Source organism: Dama dama, chromosome 20 (genome assembly GCF_033118175.1).
Source record: "Dama dama isolate Ldn47 chromosome 20, ASM3311817v1, whole genome shotgun sequence".
NCBI lineage: Eukaryota > Metazoa > Chordata > Mammalia > Artiodactyla > Cervidae > Dama > Dama dama.
Window position 1 is genome coordinate 57,244,133 of NC_083700.1, and position 14,468 is coordinate 57,258,600.

General features: G+C 36.8%; 1 protein-coding gene across 1 annotated transcript in view; it reads left to right on the forward strand.

Moving 5' to 3' along the window:
* Positions 1–14,468, forward strand: part of ZNHIT6 (zinc finger HIT-type containing 6) — a 59,802-nt gene that overhangs the window by 31,293 nt on the left and 14,041 nt on the right. The window contains exons 6-8 of the mRNA XM_061121490.1: positions 5,779–5,847; positions 6,898–6,978; positions 8,578–8,655. Of these exons, the coding sequence (XP_060977473.1) occupies positions 5,779–5,847; positions 6,898–6,978; positions 8,578–8,655 (228 nt within the window). The remainder of the gene's footprint in view (positions 1–5,778; positions 5,848–6,897; positions 6,979–8,577; positions 8,656–14,468) is intronic.

The following is a 14,468-nucleotide window of genomic DNA, read 5'->3' on the forward strand; positions in this document are numbered from 1 at the left end:
TTCCCCAACCCCAAGTTTGTGTTTCATCCACATATTACTGTCTTGGAACTGTGGAAGAGAATGAACCACAACAGTTTCTAGTAAGCAAGAGTTGTTGAATAAATGTCCTATGTTAACTCACTAAAATCAAGTGTAAAATAATAATTAGTTTTGTCATTTAATACTTGTTCACATAGGTGTTTCTCAGTCTTTTCTCATTATAGCCTCCCAAGGAACCTTTTTAAACATTTTCCCTCCAATTGCTGCCTGCTTGCCCGCCCGCCAACCCTGATATTTTGATACCACAGCTATACTGTATATATCTGTTTATGTACTGGAGCCCTCCAAAGGGCCACAAACAAACCATTATACTAATTTTTTTACCTTCCTAAGAACCGGTTTTCAGCCTTTTGGAAGTGATGCTTCCCACATTGAGAATGTATGGGGTGTCTATGTGTGACAGAGTGTTGTGTGTGTGTGTGTGTGTGTGTGTGTGTGTGTGTGTATTGATATTTGGGAGAGGAAGAGAAAAGGCTTTGCTGTGCATTAATGATTACTTCAGTTTTGTGGCACTCAGAAGGAGCCAGTGTTTTTATTACTTTGTCAGGCTGTCTAGAAGGGAACATTAGATTTAATTATTGTCACCATTACTTCACTGGTCTATTATCGAACTACAAACGTTGTGCTGTAGGAATGTGAAGTCAAGTGGGCCTTAGAAAGCATCACTACAAACAAAGCTAGTGGAGGTGATGGAATTCCAGTTGAGCTATTTCAAATCCTGAAAGATGATGCTGTGAAAGTGCTGCACTCAATATGCCAACAAGTTGGGAAAACTCAGCAGTGGCCACAGGACTGGAAAAGGTCAGCTGTCATTCCAATCCCAAAGAAAGGGAATGCCAAAGAATGCTCAAACTACCTCACAATTGCACTCATCTCACACTAGAAGTAATGCTCAAAATTCTCTAAGCCAGGCTTCAGCAATACATGAACCGTGAACTTCCAGATGTTCAAGCTGATTTTAGAAAAGGCAGAGGAACCAGAGATCAAATTGCCAACATCTGCTGGATCATCAAAAAGCCAAGAGAGTTCCAGAAAAACATCTATTTCTGCTTTATTGACTATGCCAAAGCCTTTGACTGTGTGGATCACAACAAACTGTGGAAAATTCTGAAAGAGATGGGAATACCAGACCACCTGACCTGCCTCTTGAGAAACCTGTATGCAGGTCAGGAAGCAACAGTTAGAACTGGACATGGAACAACAGACTGGTTCCAAAGAGGAAAAGGAGTACATCAAGGCTATATATTGTCACCCTGCTTATTTAACTTATATACAGAGTACATCATGAGAAACGCTGGACTGGAGGAAGCACAAACTGGGATCAAGATTGCCAGGAAAAATATCAATAACCTCTGATACACAGATGACACCACCCTTATGGCAGAAAGTGAAGAAGAACTAAAGAGCCTCTTGATGAAAGTGAAAGAGGAGAGTGAAAAAGTTGGTTTAAAGCTCAACATTCAGAAAACTAAGATCATGGCATCTGGTCCCATCACTTCGTGGAAAATAGATGGGGAAACAGTGGAAACAGTGACAGACTTTATTTTGGGGGGCTCCAAAATCATTGCAGATGGTGATTGCAGCCATGAAATTAAAAGACGCTTACTCCTTGGAAGGAAAGTTATGACCAACCTAGATAGCATGTTAAAAAGCAGAGGCATTACTTTGCCAACAAAGGTCCGTCGAGTCAAGGCTGTGCTTTTTCCAGAGGTCATGTATGGATATGAGAGTTGGACTGTGAAGAAAGCTGATCGCAAAAGAGTTGATGCTTTTCAACTGTGGTGTTGGAGAAGACTCTTGAAGAGTCCTTGGACTGCAAGGAGATCGAACCAGTCCATCTTAAATGAGATCAGTCTTGGCTGTTCTTTGGAAGGACTGATGCTGAGGCTGAAACTCCAATACTTTGGCCACCTCATGCGAAGAGTTGGACTCATTGGAAAAGACCCTGATGCTGGGAGGGATTGGGATCAGGAGGAGAAGGGGATGGCAGAAGATGAGATGGCTGGATGGCATCACCGACTCGCTGGACATGAGTTTGAGTAGACTCTGGGAGTTGGTGATGGATAGGGAGGCCTGGCGTGCTGCGATTCATGAGGTCGCAAAGGGTCAGACACGACTGAGCGACTGAACTGAACTGAACTGAAGTTGCTAAGAATATTCTGGGTATAGTAATTCCATCCTTGAGAATGTTGATAAATATGGCAAAGACACAAATGACATCTTTATAATTGAAGGCATTTTGTTGAGTTGAGGGAACAGAAGTCCTAATGCATTAAGAACAATAATAAATATTTAAACCTCTATCCCAATGGTTGTCAAAAATCATGATTTTGCCTCCCAGAGGACATTTGCAGTATTTGGGAGCATTTTTAGAGGTCACAACTGAGGGAGTGGGTGTTGCTGGTGGCATCTCATGGTGAGAGGCCTGGTTCTAAACATCTTGCAGTGCACAAGGTGATATATCCCCACACCTTGAACCATAATAGAATTATCTGGTCCACATTGTCAGCACTGCTGAGGTTGAGAAACCCAGCTTTATTCTGATGATTCTATATCTTGGAATCTATATTTAGAAAATAACCCAAAATTCAGAAACAATAGTATGTATGCCTAGAGATGCTCACTGAAGCATTATTAATTTTAGTCTTCTTTTTTTTTTTTTAACAAAGTTTTCTTTCAGAAAATTTACAAAGAAAAGAGAGGGGGACTCAGTTCCCCCAAAAAATAATGTTATTGGGATTTTGATGTATGTATTTTTTTAAATAGGACTTTTATCACTATATGGGCTTCCCTGGTGGCTCAGCAGTAAAGAATCTGCCTGCAATGCAGGAGATGCGGGTTTGATCCCTAGGTCAGGAAGATCCCCTGGAGAAGGAAATGGCAGTCCACTCCAGTATTCTTGTCTGAAAAAACCCCATGAACAGAGGAACCTGGTGGTCTGTAGTCCATGGGTCACAAAGAGCCAGGCACAACTGAGTGGCTACTTTCACTTTCATATAGTGATATGCTGCTATTCAATTACTCTGTTGTGTCTGACTCTTTGCGACCCCATGGAGTGTAGCCCACCAGCCTGCTCTGTCCATGGAATTCTCCAGGCAAGAATCCTGGAGTGTGTAGCCATTCCCTTCTCCAAGGGATCTTCCTGACCTAGGGATCAAACCCGGTCTCTTGCATTGCAGGCAGATTCTTTACTGTCTGAGCCACCAGGGAAGCCCAATACCACTCTATATACGTATGAAAAATGAAAAACCAAGTTACTTCTTTCAGACTTAGAGATTTCATTGCCTTAGTCAGGACCACATCAATTTCAGGAACACTAAAGAACCACTTCAGGGGTAATTAATTAACTCATTCATTTCAGGAATTTTTTATACAGTATTCTTCAACCTCTTTATCCACTCTCTCTTAAATTTTAGACTCTGCATTACTGTTCACAAATGCCTCTTATACTATCATAGAGTTAAAACATAGAGGCAGTTTTTCAGTGAAGTTAACTTTAAATTCTATGTACCAGAAAAGGTAGATGATAGCCCCATCCCTGAGGCCATTCTTCTATTTTTTCTTTATTGTGATGTAAGAAAAAGAACAAGTGGTAAAAAAAATGGGAAGCAGTTATAAATGTCTATCAGTGGAGAGTCGATAAATAGATTTTGGCATTCTTCATGCAATGGAATACTATATAATGGTTAAAATTAATGAACTAATTTACATGTATCATCCTAAGTCTCCAAAGCATAACATAAAGAGCATGACATGAGGTATTTAGAGTATGATAACATTGAAATAGTTGTTGCTATCACACAAAATATTGCTTATAGATATGTTTATATATGTATTAAAAATGTAAAAGCATAAATGGCAAAAATAGATACCCAACCTCAGGATAGTAATTACCTCTCTTAAGGAGAAGGGAATTGGATCAAGGAACAGTGAAGAGACTCATCAACTACATTTATAATCGTACATTTCTTAGAAGAAAGTATCTCAAGCATATAAGTATGGCAACATGCAAGTTGGTTGACTATGTGTATGTTGAGTGTTTTTATTGTCTTTTTGTTTTTAAGCTAAATACACTTTTCAGATTTGTTCATGTTTGAACTTGGGCCAAATATAGATAAGAGGCATGATTTAGCAATATATAATAAAATAGTAATAAATGATTCACATATAGCCACAACAAGTTAACTACAGCTAATAAAATTATTTACAAGGACTTTTCTGTCTTTGTTTTTGGAATGTTAAGTACTCTCTGAGGGTATCTGGGGTCCACTGAATGTTAAGAAAGGCGAATCGTTCTTAAAATTACTCAAGCAATGATTGAGGTAATTATGATTTATAATTCCAAAACATGACAAGCTGGTAATCTTTTCTCTTCCCTCTGTAACTTAAATATATTTAGAAGGAAACCATATCGTGCATTAAGATTAAAAAATTACTTCATACTAAGAAATGTGGTGTCTCTTGGCCTCTTGATACTGAAACTATACTTACCTATTTCACAGATAACAAAAACCAGCAACTGTTGTGTTTGTGTTCAAGCTTTTTTGTTTTTTTTTTAAGTTTTCTCCTCTGAGATTTTCGATATCCAACCTTTAAATCAGTAAGGGCTGCTTTACAGCTTAAATCTATCCAAAAAAAATTAAATTTAACATGATTGCTTCTTGTATAAGTGGCAGTATCAAGCATCATCAATATATTTTTCTCTATTTTTCTCCCAAAACTATCTTGTTACTAAAGAAAGCATCCATAAGCAAATCTGTGATAACTTACATTAATAGAAGGATTTTTACTTAATTTTATGTTAGTCTTCACACAAAAAATTGATGAAATCATAGAAATGTTTGGTGGGAGATATTCTACCAGATTGCATTAAAAAATTTATTTTAGATTTTGGGACCATGCTGCTAAGGGATAGATTTATAGGAGATGTTGACCGTTGCTTGTACATACAGCTAGCAATAAACTTGCCAGTGGGTTGTTAGAAATTTATTTGCTAAGAAAGGAAAACAGGTATAAAATAATCATGTAGTGAAGATATTTACATTTCTGTAATGGATTGAATATTTTGAACATTAAATTTTTTTAAAAAGGAGTGGTCTCTAGTGTCACCAAATTTAGATGTATTAGATAGAGCATATGGCCATTTTTCTAAAAACCATGCATTTAGTGAATTGTTACAGTTGATTCTGTGTCAAGCCAAAGTTTAGACTAACAGTGAATGGGCTAACTCAGAGTGCTTTCTCCTTAGCAACCAACTTGTTGTCTCCTGTTTTGCTACTGAATGCACGTACTCATGGCTCAGAAGTGTATCTGCAGCCAGCTGGTCTCAACTGGACAATACTTCATTCACCTCATTTCCAGACTAGTCAGGCAGAGACATCAGCTTTTTATTTTTAGTCATGAGGAAATTTATTTGTAAACTTCAACTAGCAGCTCACTGATCTCAGAAACCCCTGAACTATGAGAAATTGCCTTTTAATTCAAGAATGCGAAGTCCTTGGAATTTCTGTTCTGCTTAATATTTTTTCCTCTTAAAACCTCTTGCAAGTATATTGTTTAAAAAACATAGCCTCTAACATTCTAGAAAAGAGAAAATAGCTTTTAGTAGGAAAAAAAATATGTTAAACTCTAAGAATGCTTTTAGAATTATTATCCGAAAACAAAAATTTAGGAAGTTAGTTGTATGTTTAGATTTCTGTTGTCTGCCTTGATCCCCCACATGATTATTTTCTCTCTTAGAAAACGACAGTTTTGTTGGCATGTGAAGCTTCAATTTCCTCAGAGTCAAGCTGTGTATGTAGAAAAAAGGTACAGTATCACCACTATCTATCCAGAACTTACTTGTTTCATTATGTCTCCATATTTAAAATAAACTGTTAAAATATGATGTGATGTCAGTGATGTGATGTGATGTCAGTAGTAGAATGGATAACTAAGTATGGGCTATTCATACAATGAAATGCTATACACCACTGAAGGTAAATCAACTACAATTACACATATCAACATGGATGAACCTCAAAAGTAATGTCAAGTGAGAAAACCAAGTTAAGGAAGAATATAGAGTATGAATTTTGTATGTAAATATGGAAAAAAATAAAAGTATACTTTTTAGGAATACCTATAGTAGTGGTAGAACTCTGAGGGAAGTGATTAGCACAGAAATCATAATAGTGTTTACTTCAACAGGGGGACAGATGTTAAGGGGGCAGCATAGGGAGAATCAGGAGGGCTGAATCAAGAGGAAAAATCTTCAACCAGGTGATTACACAGGAAATGAAAAATAATCCCAAATTCTACTATGATAAAATTACTGCTATTAACATCACAATGTGTCCTCAGAAAATACATTATTTTGGACATGAATAATATGTATACTGATAATTGGAATTAATTCACGTAACAGTTGTTTATCCTACTTTTTTCATATTATGAACATTTTCAGATACCATTTAAAAATTTGAATGGCAGTATTCTATTTGATTCCTTGGGTTAAGAAAATTTTAAAGTTGCCTTTTAAATAATATCTTTAGCATATATTCATACTATGCATAAATGTCCTCTCTTTGTAATTGCCATATGAATTTTAGGGAAGAACTTTCTTATTTAAGGTTGCCTAACTAACGACAGGGAAAGGACTTATATTTTATAGGTAGGGATATGTAGCACAGTAATGTATATGAATATGTATGAGCTTTTTTCCTAAGTAATTTTTGCTTAAAAGGATGTTATATTTTGCCAAGACTAGAATAAAAGGTCTGTGTTCAGTTATTTCTCTAAAGCCACAATATTTAATAATTCTAAATTAACACCTTTAGTAGAAAATTATAAATAATAAATTTTGTTTTTGTTGGGAAGAGTACCAGATGATAAAACTCTTAATGAAATCCTAAGACCTTACATTGATCCTGAAAAGTCTGATCCTGTAATTCGTCAAAGGTATGTTTCAAAAATCTTGTAACTTTCTGAAATTATTCTACACAATGAGGTGTGTATTATGTGCATATTTATTAAATAAAGCCATATTTTTATTAGAATGTGATATTTTCATACAGTTTACTTTCTGTCCCATTTCCTTGGGGTGTACTCAAGGCTTTGTCAGTCAGAGGTGATGTTTTGGGTGAGAATTTTGGTTATAGTCATAATAACAGTACTTAACACTTTGTATTAATTCATTTAATCCTCACAGTAACCCTTTAAAGTAGATTATTGCCATTATTTCCATTTTACAGGTGGAGAAGCTGAGCCTTACAGTGGCTAGGTGACCTCATAGAGCTAATAATTAGGGAAACTAGGTTTCAAATTCGGGTGGCCTGGATTCAGAGTCTGTACTCTTACCCCTTAAACTAAACTGCCTTTCAAAGTTGAACTCAAAACTCTGAAAATTAGAGTTTCCATGTAGTTAAAAATAGGAAATCCTGTTTCAGCCAAGTCTTCATAAAACTAAGTAATGTAGTTCTGCCTCCTGTCCAGAAATAGATGGACAAAAATGGTTAACATAGCATAGTGGAAAGATTCAGTTATGAATATCTGCTTTAGAATAGCTAATTCTGTCCCTTATTAGCTATGTGATCAGGAGCCAACTTACTTACCTAACTTCTGGGCCTTAATTTTTTCCATCAGTAAAATGAGAAGGATGATGTTTACTAGATAGAGTTGTTATGAAGCTTTTAAAAAATTACGTATATAAGGTTCCTGGTACAGAGTCTTACACATAGTAGTCGGCACTGAAAGAAGGAAACTGTTAGTATGGGAATGTGTTTCTCAGCAGGAGTTTCTTTTCACCAGGTGATACCTGCTTAAGATAGTAATGCTTGGTTTGTTTTAAATTTTAAATTGGGTGAATTCTAAAGCATCTAATTCAGTTCTAGTTAAATCTCATCTTCTAATTTTCATAAAAAATGTTGTCTAGACTCAAACCCGACCTGTCACACACCACACTGTGTCTTTGGGACCACTACCGTGTTTCTTTTCCTCTTACTGTAGTCGCTGTTTGTTTAGTCATTCAGCTCATGTCTGACTCTGCGATCCCATGGGCTGTAGCCCCCCAGACTCCTGTGTTTGTGGGATTTCCCAGACAAGAATACTGAAGTGGGTTGCCATTTCCTGCTCCAGGGGTTCTCCCCAACCCAGGGATCAAACCCTCATCTGCTTAGCAGGCAGATTCTTTACCACTGAACCACCAAGGAAGCCTTTCCTCTTACTACAAATAATCTAATTGTTATCACTGGTCATATATTTAACAAGAAGGCAAAATACCTGTCATCAAATTGGATACTTTTTTTAAAAAATAAATAAATTAGCAAGATTAATCTGTACAGAGAGAAGATAGGTAATTTTTTTACATTTAGATTGTTGGTTAGAAAGTATCTTTAACACTTTTTCTATACTAGGATAGGTAAATTTTAAGGATTATAATTAGCTACTCATAGATGCTTAGTTTTCCATAGACACAGTTTTAAAATACACTAAAAAAAAATAAAATGAAATACACTAAAAAGCAGTTTTACTTCCTTTAATATGACATCTTTATTTCAGGTTGAAAGCCTACATTTGCTCTCAGACTGGGATCCGAATTTTAATGAAGGTAGAAAATATACAGCAAAATTTAGTAAGGTAAAGTTGCTTCTCTTTCCATTTCTTTAAATGTTTTCTAATTCTGTCAACTAAGTAGCTTGCTTAGTGGAAGTGGCTAGTTATTTTACTAATTATCTGGCTGTCAGAAGAGCCTAGGCTTTTAAAAATGACCTTCAAATTAAAATTTTTAGATAATCACACATCATACTATAGGATAAATGCAATTGAAAAATCACCCTGGTTAGAATATTTTAAAATAGCATCATGTGCAACTGAAAGGTTTTAAAATTCCATCATATTTCAAGCAGGTGTGTGTATGTATGTGTATGTAGGTGTCTGTACAGGTGTATGTGCATGCATCCTCAGTCATGTCCAGCTGTTGTACAACTCCATGAACTGTAGCCCATCAGGCTCCTCTGTTCACGGAATTTCCTAGGCAAGAATACTGGAGTAGGTTGCCATTTCCTACTCTGAAGGGATCTTCCTGACCTAGAGGTCAAACCCAAGTCACTTGCATCTCCTGCGTTGAAGCAGATTCTTTACTACTGAGGCACCGAGGAAGCCTATTCTATACAACAGAGTTCCAATGTTCCAGGTTTTGCTTTAGGAATAAAGAAATTCGTGTGATAAACTGACCATTGAATATATCACAGTGGAAAGAGCTCTACACAGAACGTGAAGAAAGCAGGCTCTAACAAGCCTTGTGACGTGAGAGTTTTGGTAGCAGTAGGTTCCCTGTCCCTCCTTTAATGGGTTGATGAGGCAGACAATGTTGACAGATCTTGGAGAGTCCCTGCAGTGTGTCCTTAATAAGTGCCAGTTACGTGTGCATTACACTAAATTACAGGACACGCATCTTTTAAGATCTGTGATGCTTTCCCCCTTTCGTTTCATTAGCAAAACTACTAGATCCACTTCAGACTAAATATGATTGGTCTCATCTGCTTGTGTAGCTTAGAGATTTAAGCATCCAAGCCGTGAAAACAAAGCTGGGTTTGAATCCCGGCTCAGTCTGCTGCTGATTACATTAATGTGAGTAAATTACGTAGCCTAACTGCCTTAGTTTCCTCGTCTCTAAACTGGGGGGTAATAATAATCAGGTTGTCATGAGAGATTGAGATCAATATTTAGCACATGGTAAGTGCATGCTTTTATTATTACTATTGCTACTATTGCTGTTATTACTACTATTACAACAGATAAATGGATTCTTACAAAACATCTTCTTCCAAAATTCCTTGAATTCCTTACCTATTATAAAAGGTAAGGTAAATGTAAGATACTGCATAGTTTAAAGTTTAAAATGTAGGATAGACTGCTTAGGCCCAGATAGTGTTCATTTTTGACTTGGAAATACGTACTGTAAATCTGTGAAGAGAGAATGGGAATGGTGATCTCAGCTTGTCCTCGAGGACAGAGTTTTCTCGGAGAGTGACAGAAATGCCTGGAGCATGACACAACCCGGAGGGAAACAGTTGGTAAAACCTTTTCAGGAAGTTGCATAGAAAGAAATCCGAACATAGCCAAGACAGGAGGATACAAGTGAGATTGGTAGATAGTATTTTAACAAAGGACCAAAGAGGATAAACCTTCACCAAATAAGGTCAAAGGACTATACTGCAGTGAAGATCAGATGATCTAATTCTAGACACTCAACTTCTCTGGGCTCCATTTCCCTATAAGAGCCTTTATTTTCTCTTATATTATGGCTTTCCTTCTTTAGAAACCTAAGAAGGACTTCAGTTGGGCCTTGGATTAACCTTTTTAATCCCCAGAGGGGAGACAATGGTAGAATAATAAAGTAAAAGTTGAGTGCTATTGACTTTAAGGAATACCTAGAATACTAAACCCAAGTCAAACTGAGTAACATGAAAAGTATTCTGACTTTCCCTTATCTATGTGGGAAAACATGTCCTCCAGATTTCCCCATTTGAGTTGTTTACTTAAACTCAATGATATATGAAAATGCCATCAAAGAAGAGGAAGCAGTAGCTTACAACCAAGGTCTAAGAATTTTGTTTTTAAAAATTGCCATGCTGCATAGCTTTGATTAGTGATGTTTTTCACTTTAAGGCAGTAATAATGTTAGAAACTCTAAGTGAGATACCCTTTATCCTGAAGGTGGACCTATGTTGGGCTAAGGTATATCCTTATATCTCTGACTGTTAAGTCAGCTTTAATTATAGTTATCCTAATTTCCACAAAACTCCCCAGTTTTATTTCTAATCATGAATAATGAAATTTGATACTATGGAGATACATTTAGAAGTAGATTTTTTTTAATTAAAGATTTTTAAACCTGTGATCATCAGATTATACATTCATAGATAGGCTAAGATGAGAGTTTACATTTCATTGTGTACTTAATAACAGTTACACCATTAAAGGAAAGTACATTCAGAGAACATCTAAGTAAGATTATTATAGGTTATAAAATGCAGGCTTCTAATTTAAGATAAGGAGGATTTTATTATTTCCTGAAAAGTACGTAGAAGGTTGAAACGTATTTTCCTTGTGACTTTCTGATTTTAAGTATATTATATGATTTATAGCACTCCAGTAACTTCAGAGTAGTCTTTTGACCAAATACTTGGTATTGGTGATTTCCACTGGTTGTGTGTTTTCATTCTTGGAGGGTTTATGACAATTGTCCCATTACATAACTGATCAGCTAGAGAAATTTTAAGTTTTCCTGTGCTTTAGCTTTACTTTATTCAACTTCTATGTTTAGATTTAGGTGATCATAGAATGTGTATCTCACCCTAAGGAATTTGTTGCTCTTTAGGTGTTTTCTTTCCAGAATACACAGGACTGAATTTGTATCTTCTAATAAAAGTAAATGGGCTTCCCTTGTAGCTCAGCTGGTAAAGAATCCACCTAACCTGAGTTCGATCTCTGGGTTGGGAAGATCCCCTGGAGAAGAAAAAGGCTACCCGCTCCAGTATTCTGGCCTAGAGAATTTCATGGACTGTGTATAGTCCATAAGGTGGCAAAGAGTCGGGCATGACTGAGCGACTTTCACTCGCTCACTCACTGTAAATGTATGTCGGCTTAAGTAAATCCATTCATTCATTCAGCAGACACTTAGTGAGTACCCACTGTGGTCCAGGTGTTATAGATATTAGACTGATAGCAGGAAGGAAAACTGTTCTTGACTCTGTGGAGCTCACATTCCCAGTGGAGGAGAATTCATGTAAGATACCCTCTTGCACATCATTTCTCACCATGTTTCTGTTTTCAGAGAGTAAATGGGTGTTTTGAAGCAGAAAAGGCTATGACAGTAATACCAGGCACCATCAGAGGCACCCATTATATTGCTGCTAACTTATTGACAAAATAAGTTAGAGTACTCCCAGCTTTGATGTTGTTTGTTCAGTTGTAATTTTTCAAATCTATTAAATTTTAGACCTATATTTTACTATTTACTTTCCATAAAGAATCATTTATTTTCCATAAAGAAATTCAGATGCATTTTCTATTATTTTATGTTTACTTTGTTGCTGCTTTGATGTTTATATAAGATCCTGATTTTGACAACAATGTGGTTTAAACTGTTGTGGGATGAATTCTTTCCAGATTTACTCAAAAGCCATTAATTAAGCACATTTACTCTCCTTGGCCTATAAAGTTAAAAAATTTGGGTTAAAAAAAAAAAAAAATTGGGGTTTATATAAGACAGTAGGGTACAGTTTTGTTGTAATGAAGAAAACAGACATGAAGCCAAGTTGACTGGGGTGCCTGGTGTGGACCTGTCTTCTGAGAGATGGAGATAAGGTCTAGAGAGGGTTAAGGTATATTGAGTTTCACGTTAGCAGTGTCATCGTTTTCTCAGTCATTACTTTCAAAAAGAATGGCCTTTCTATGTTAATCCCTTATTACTAAGCGCCCTATTTCTGTATCCTTTGAGCCTCAAAAGCTTCTCATAGATTGCTACATTCCTGTCTTATATTTATCTCAATGAAACATCCCATATGGTCATGAACTCCCTTTTGAAAACAGTGGCTGCTATATGCATCTTCATTTTTATATTCCTCACAGTGCTGAGTCAGTGACTTTCCCATAGTAGGAATTCAGTCTTAACTCTTTTAATAAGTAGTGCGGTGGTGGTTTAGTTGCTAAGTTGTGTCTGACTCTTGTGGCCCCAGGGACTGTAGCCTGCCAGACTCCTCTGTCCATGGGATTCTCCGGGCAAGAATACTGGAGTGGGTTGCCATTTCATTCTCCAGGGATCTTCCTGACCCAGGAATCGAACCCAGGTCTCCTGCATTGCAGGCAGATTCTTTACCAACTGAGCCATGAGGGACGACCCAATAAGTAGTGTACTAATTCACTTAAATATATGTGTGCCTGCTATGTGCTAGGTGTTGATACCACTTTAAAGCAGGGTTCAGACAGCTTTTTTGCGAGTGGCCAGACAGTACAGTTGCAATTGTCAAGCTGCCACGGAAGCACATAAACAGCTATAGACAATACATAAATGAGTGGGTATGACTATAAAACCTTATTTACAAAAACAGACAATGGACAGGATTTGGCCTCCTGACTGTATTTGCCAATTCCTGCATGCTTCAACTCTCAGTTCTCTAAAATGAGAGAGAAAGAGAGATTATTAAAACAACTGCCAAGTATAATGTAATGTTTCTTAAGAAAAAGCAATTGTTCAGAGAACATGCTTTTTGATATGTAACCTTGACCTGAAATATCAATAGGTTAAGATTGATCAAGTCTTTATTTTTCATTTATTCAGTTAATATTCTTTGAGTCCCTTCCATATGCCAGCACAATGCTAAGCCCTAGGAACACATAGACATCTAAAAGACTAGCCCTCAATATGCTCACAGCGAGGAATGGAGATAGGTATGTGGTAAATGTTATAATACATATGTATTTATAATACGGCATAGCAGAAAACATGGTCATCTTTGCATGTCAGTTTTTGATGGGTGCACAGACCAGTTTTCTTTACTCTACTTCCAAAAATCGACACATAGAGCCAGGAGTTGAGACTTTAAACCCAGGCCAAATTAAAATATTATCTAAGCTTTGATTTCATGAACGTCACAGAAGATGTTATTACTCTTGTGGGGACTGCCTGTTGTACTAGCACAGATTCTATTAGTTGTTTCCTACTATGCTGGTTGCTGGTTGTCGTTAATGATTTTGGAACACTTTTTTCTTTTTTTTTTAAGCAAAAAAGCAACCAGCAAAAGAATGAGCTATTTCTCTTGGATGATTTTATTTCCATGTTGAGAGGATGTTTTTTAAATAAAAAACTAAAGTTACTTTACTTTCTTTGGATCTGTAACTTGAAATATTTAAAAATCATTTACTGTGAAGTTAAGAGGTAAGATATTTTTTCCTATGCCCTTTTAGGGAAATTGGTTTTGCCTCCATAAAGGCCTCAAGTGAGACCCTCCTGACTTCTTTTTGATTTTCACTAACACCCACCCACCAGCAAGCAAAGACAACCCCCACCCCCACCCCCACTTCTACCTTAAACCAGAGTGACCCTCCAGCTCAGGTTACTTGCTCAGATTCTGACTTCCTGGACTCTGAATTCTGTCTGCAAGGCACCACCTCTCAGACTTTGTTGATTCTGAGAGCCTGGTCTCTTGCCTGTGTCACCACCTCCAGGTGTCCTTGCTTTTCACCTCGCCCAGACACCTACTGGCTGATTTTGCTCCCTTAGCAAAAGCATCTCTCCAATTGATTGTTTAACCTGTGTTTCTTTTCTCAGAACATTGCTTCTCAGATTTTGGTGTCCATCATAATTATCTAGGACGGATGAAAATGTTGATTTTCAGCCCACCTTCAGAGTTTTGGGTTTAGTCAATCTTACATAGAACCTGCAT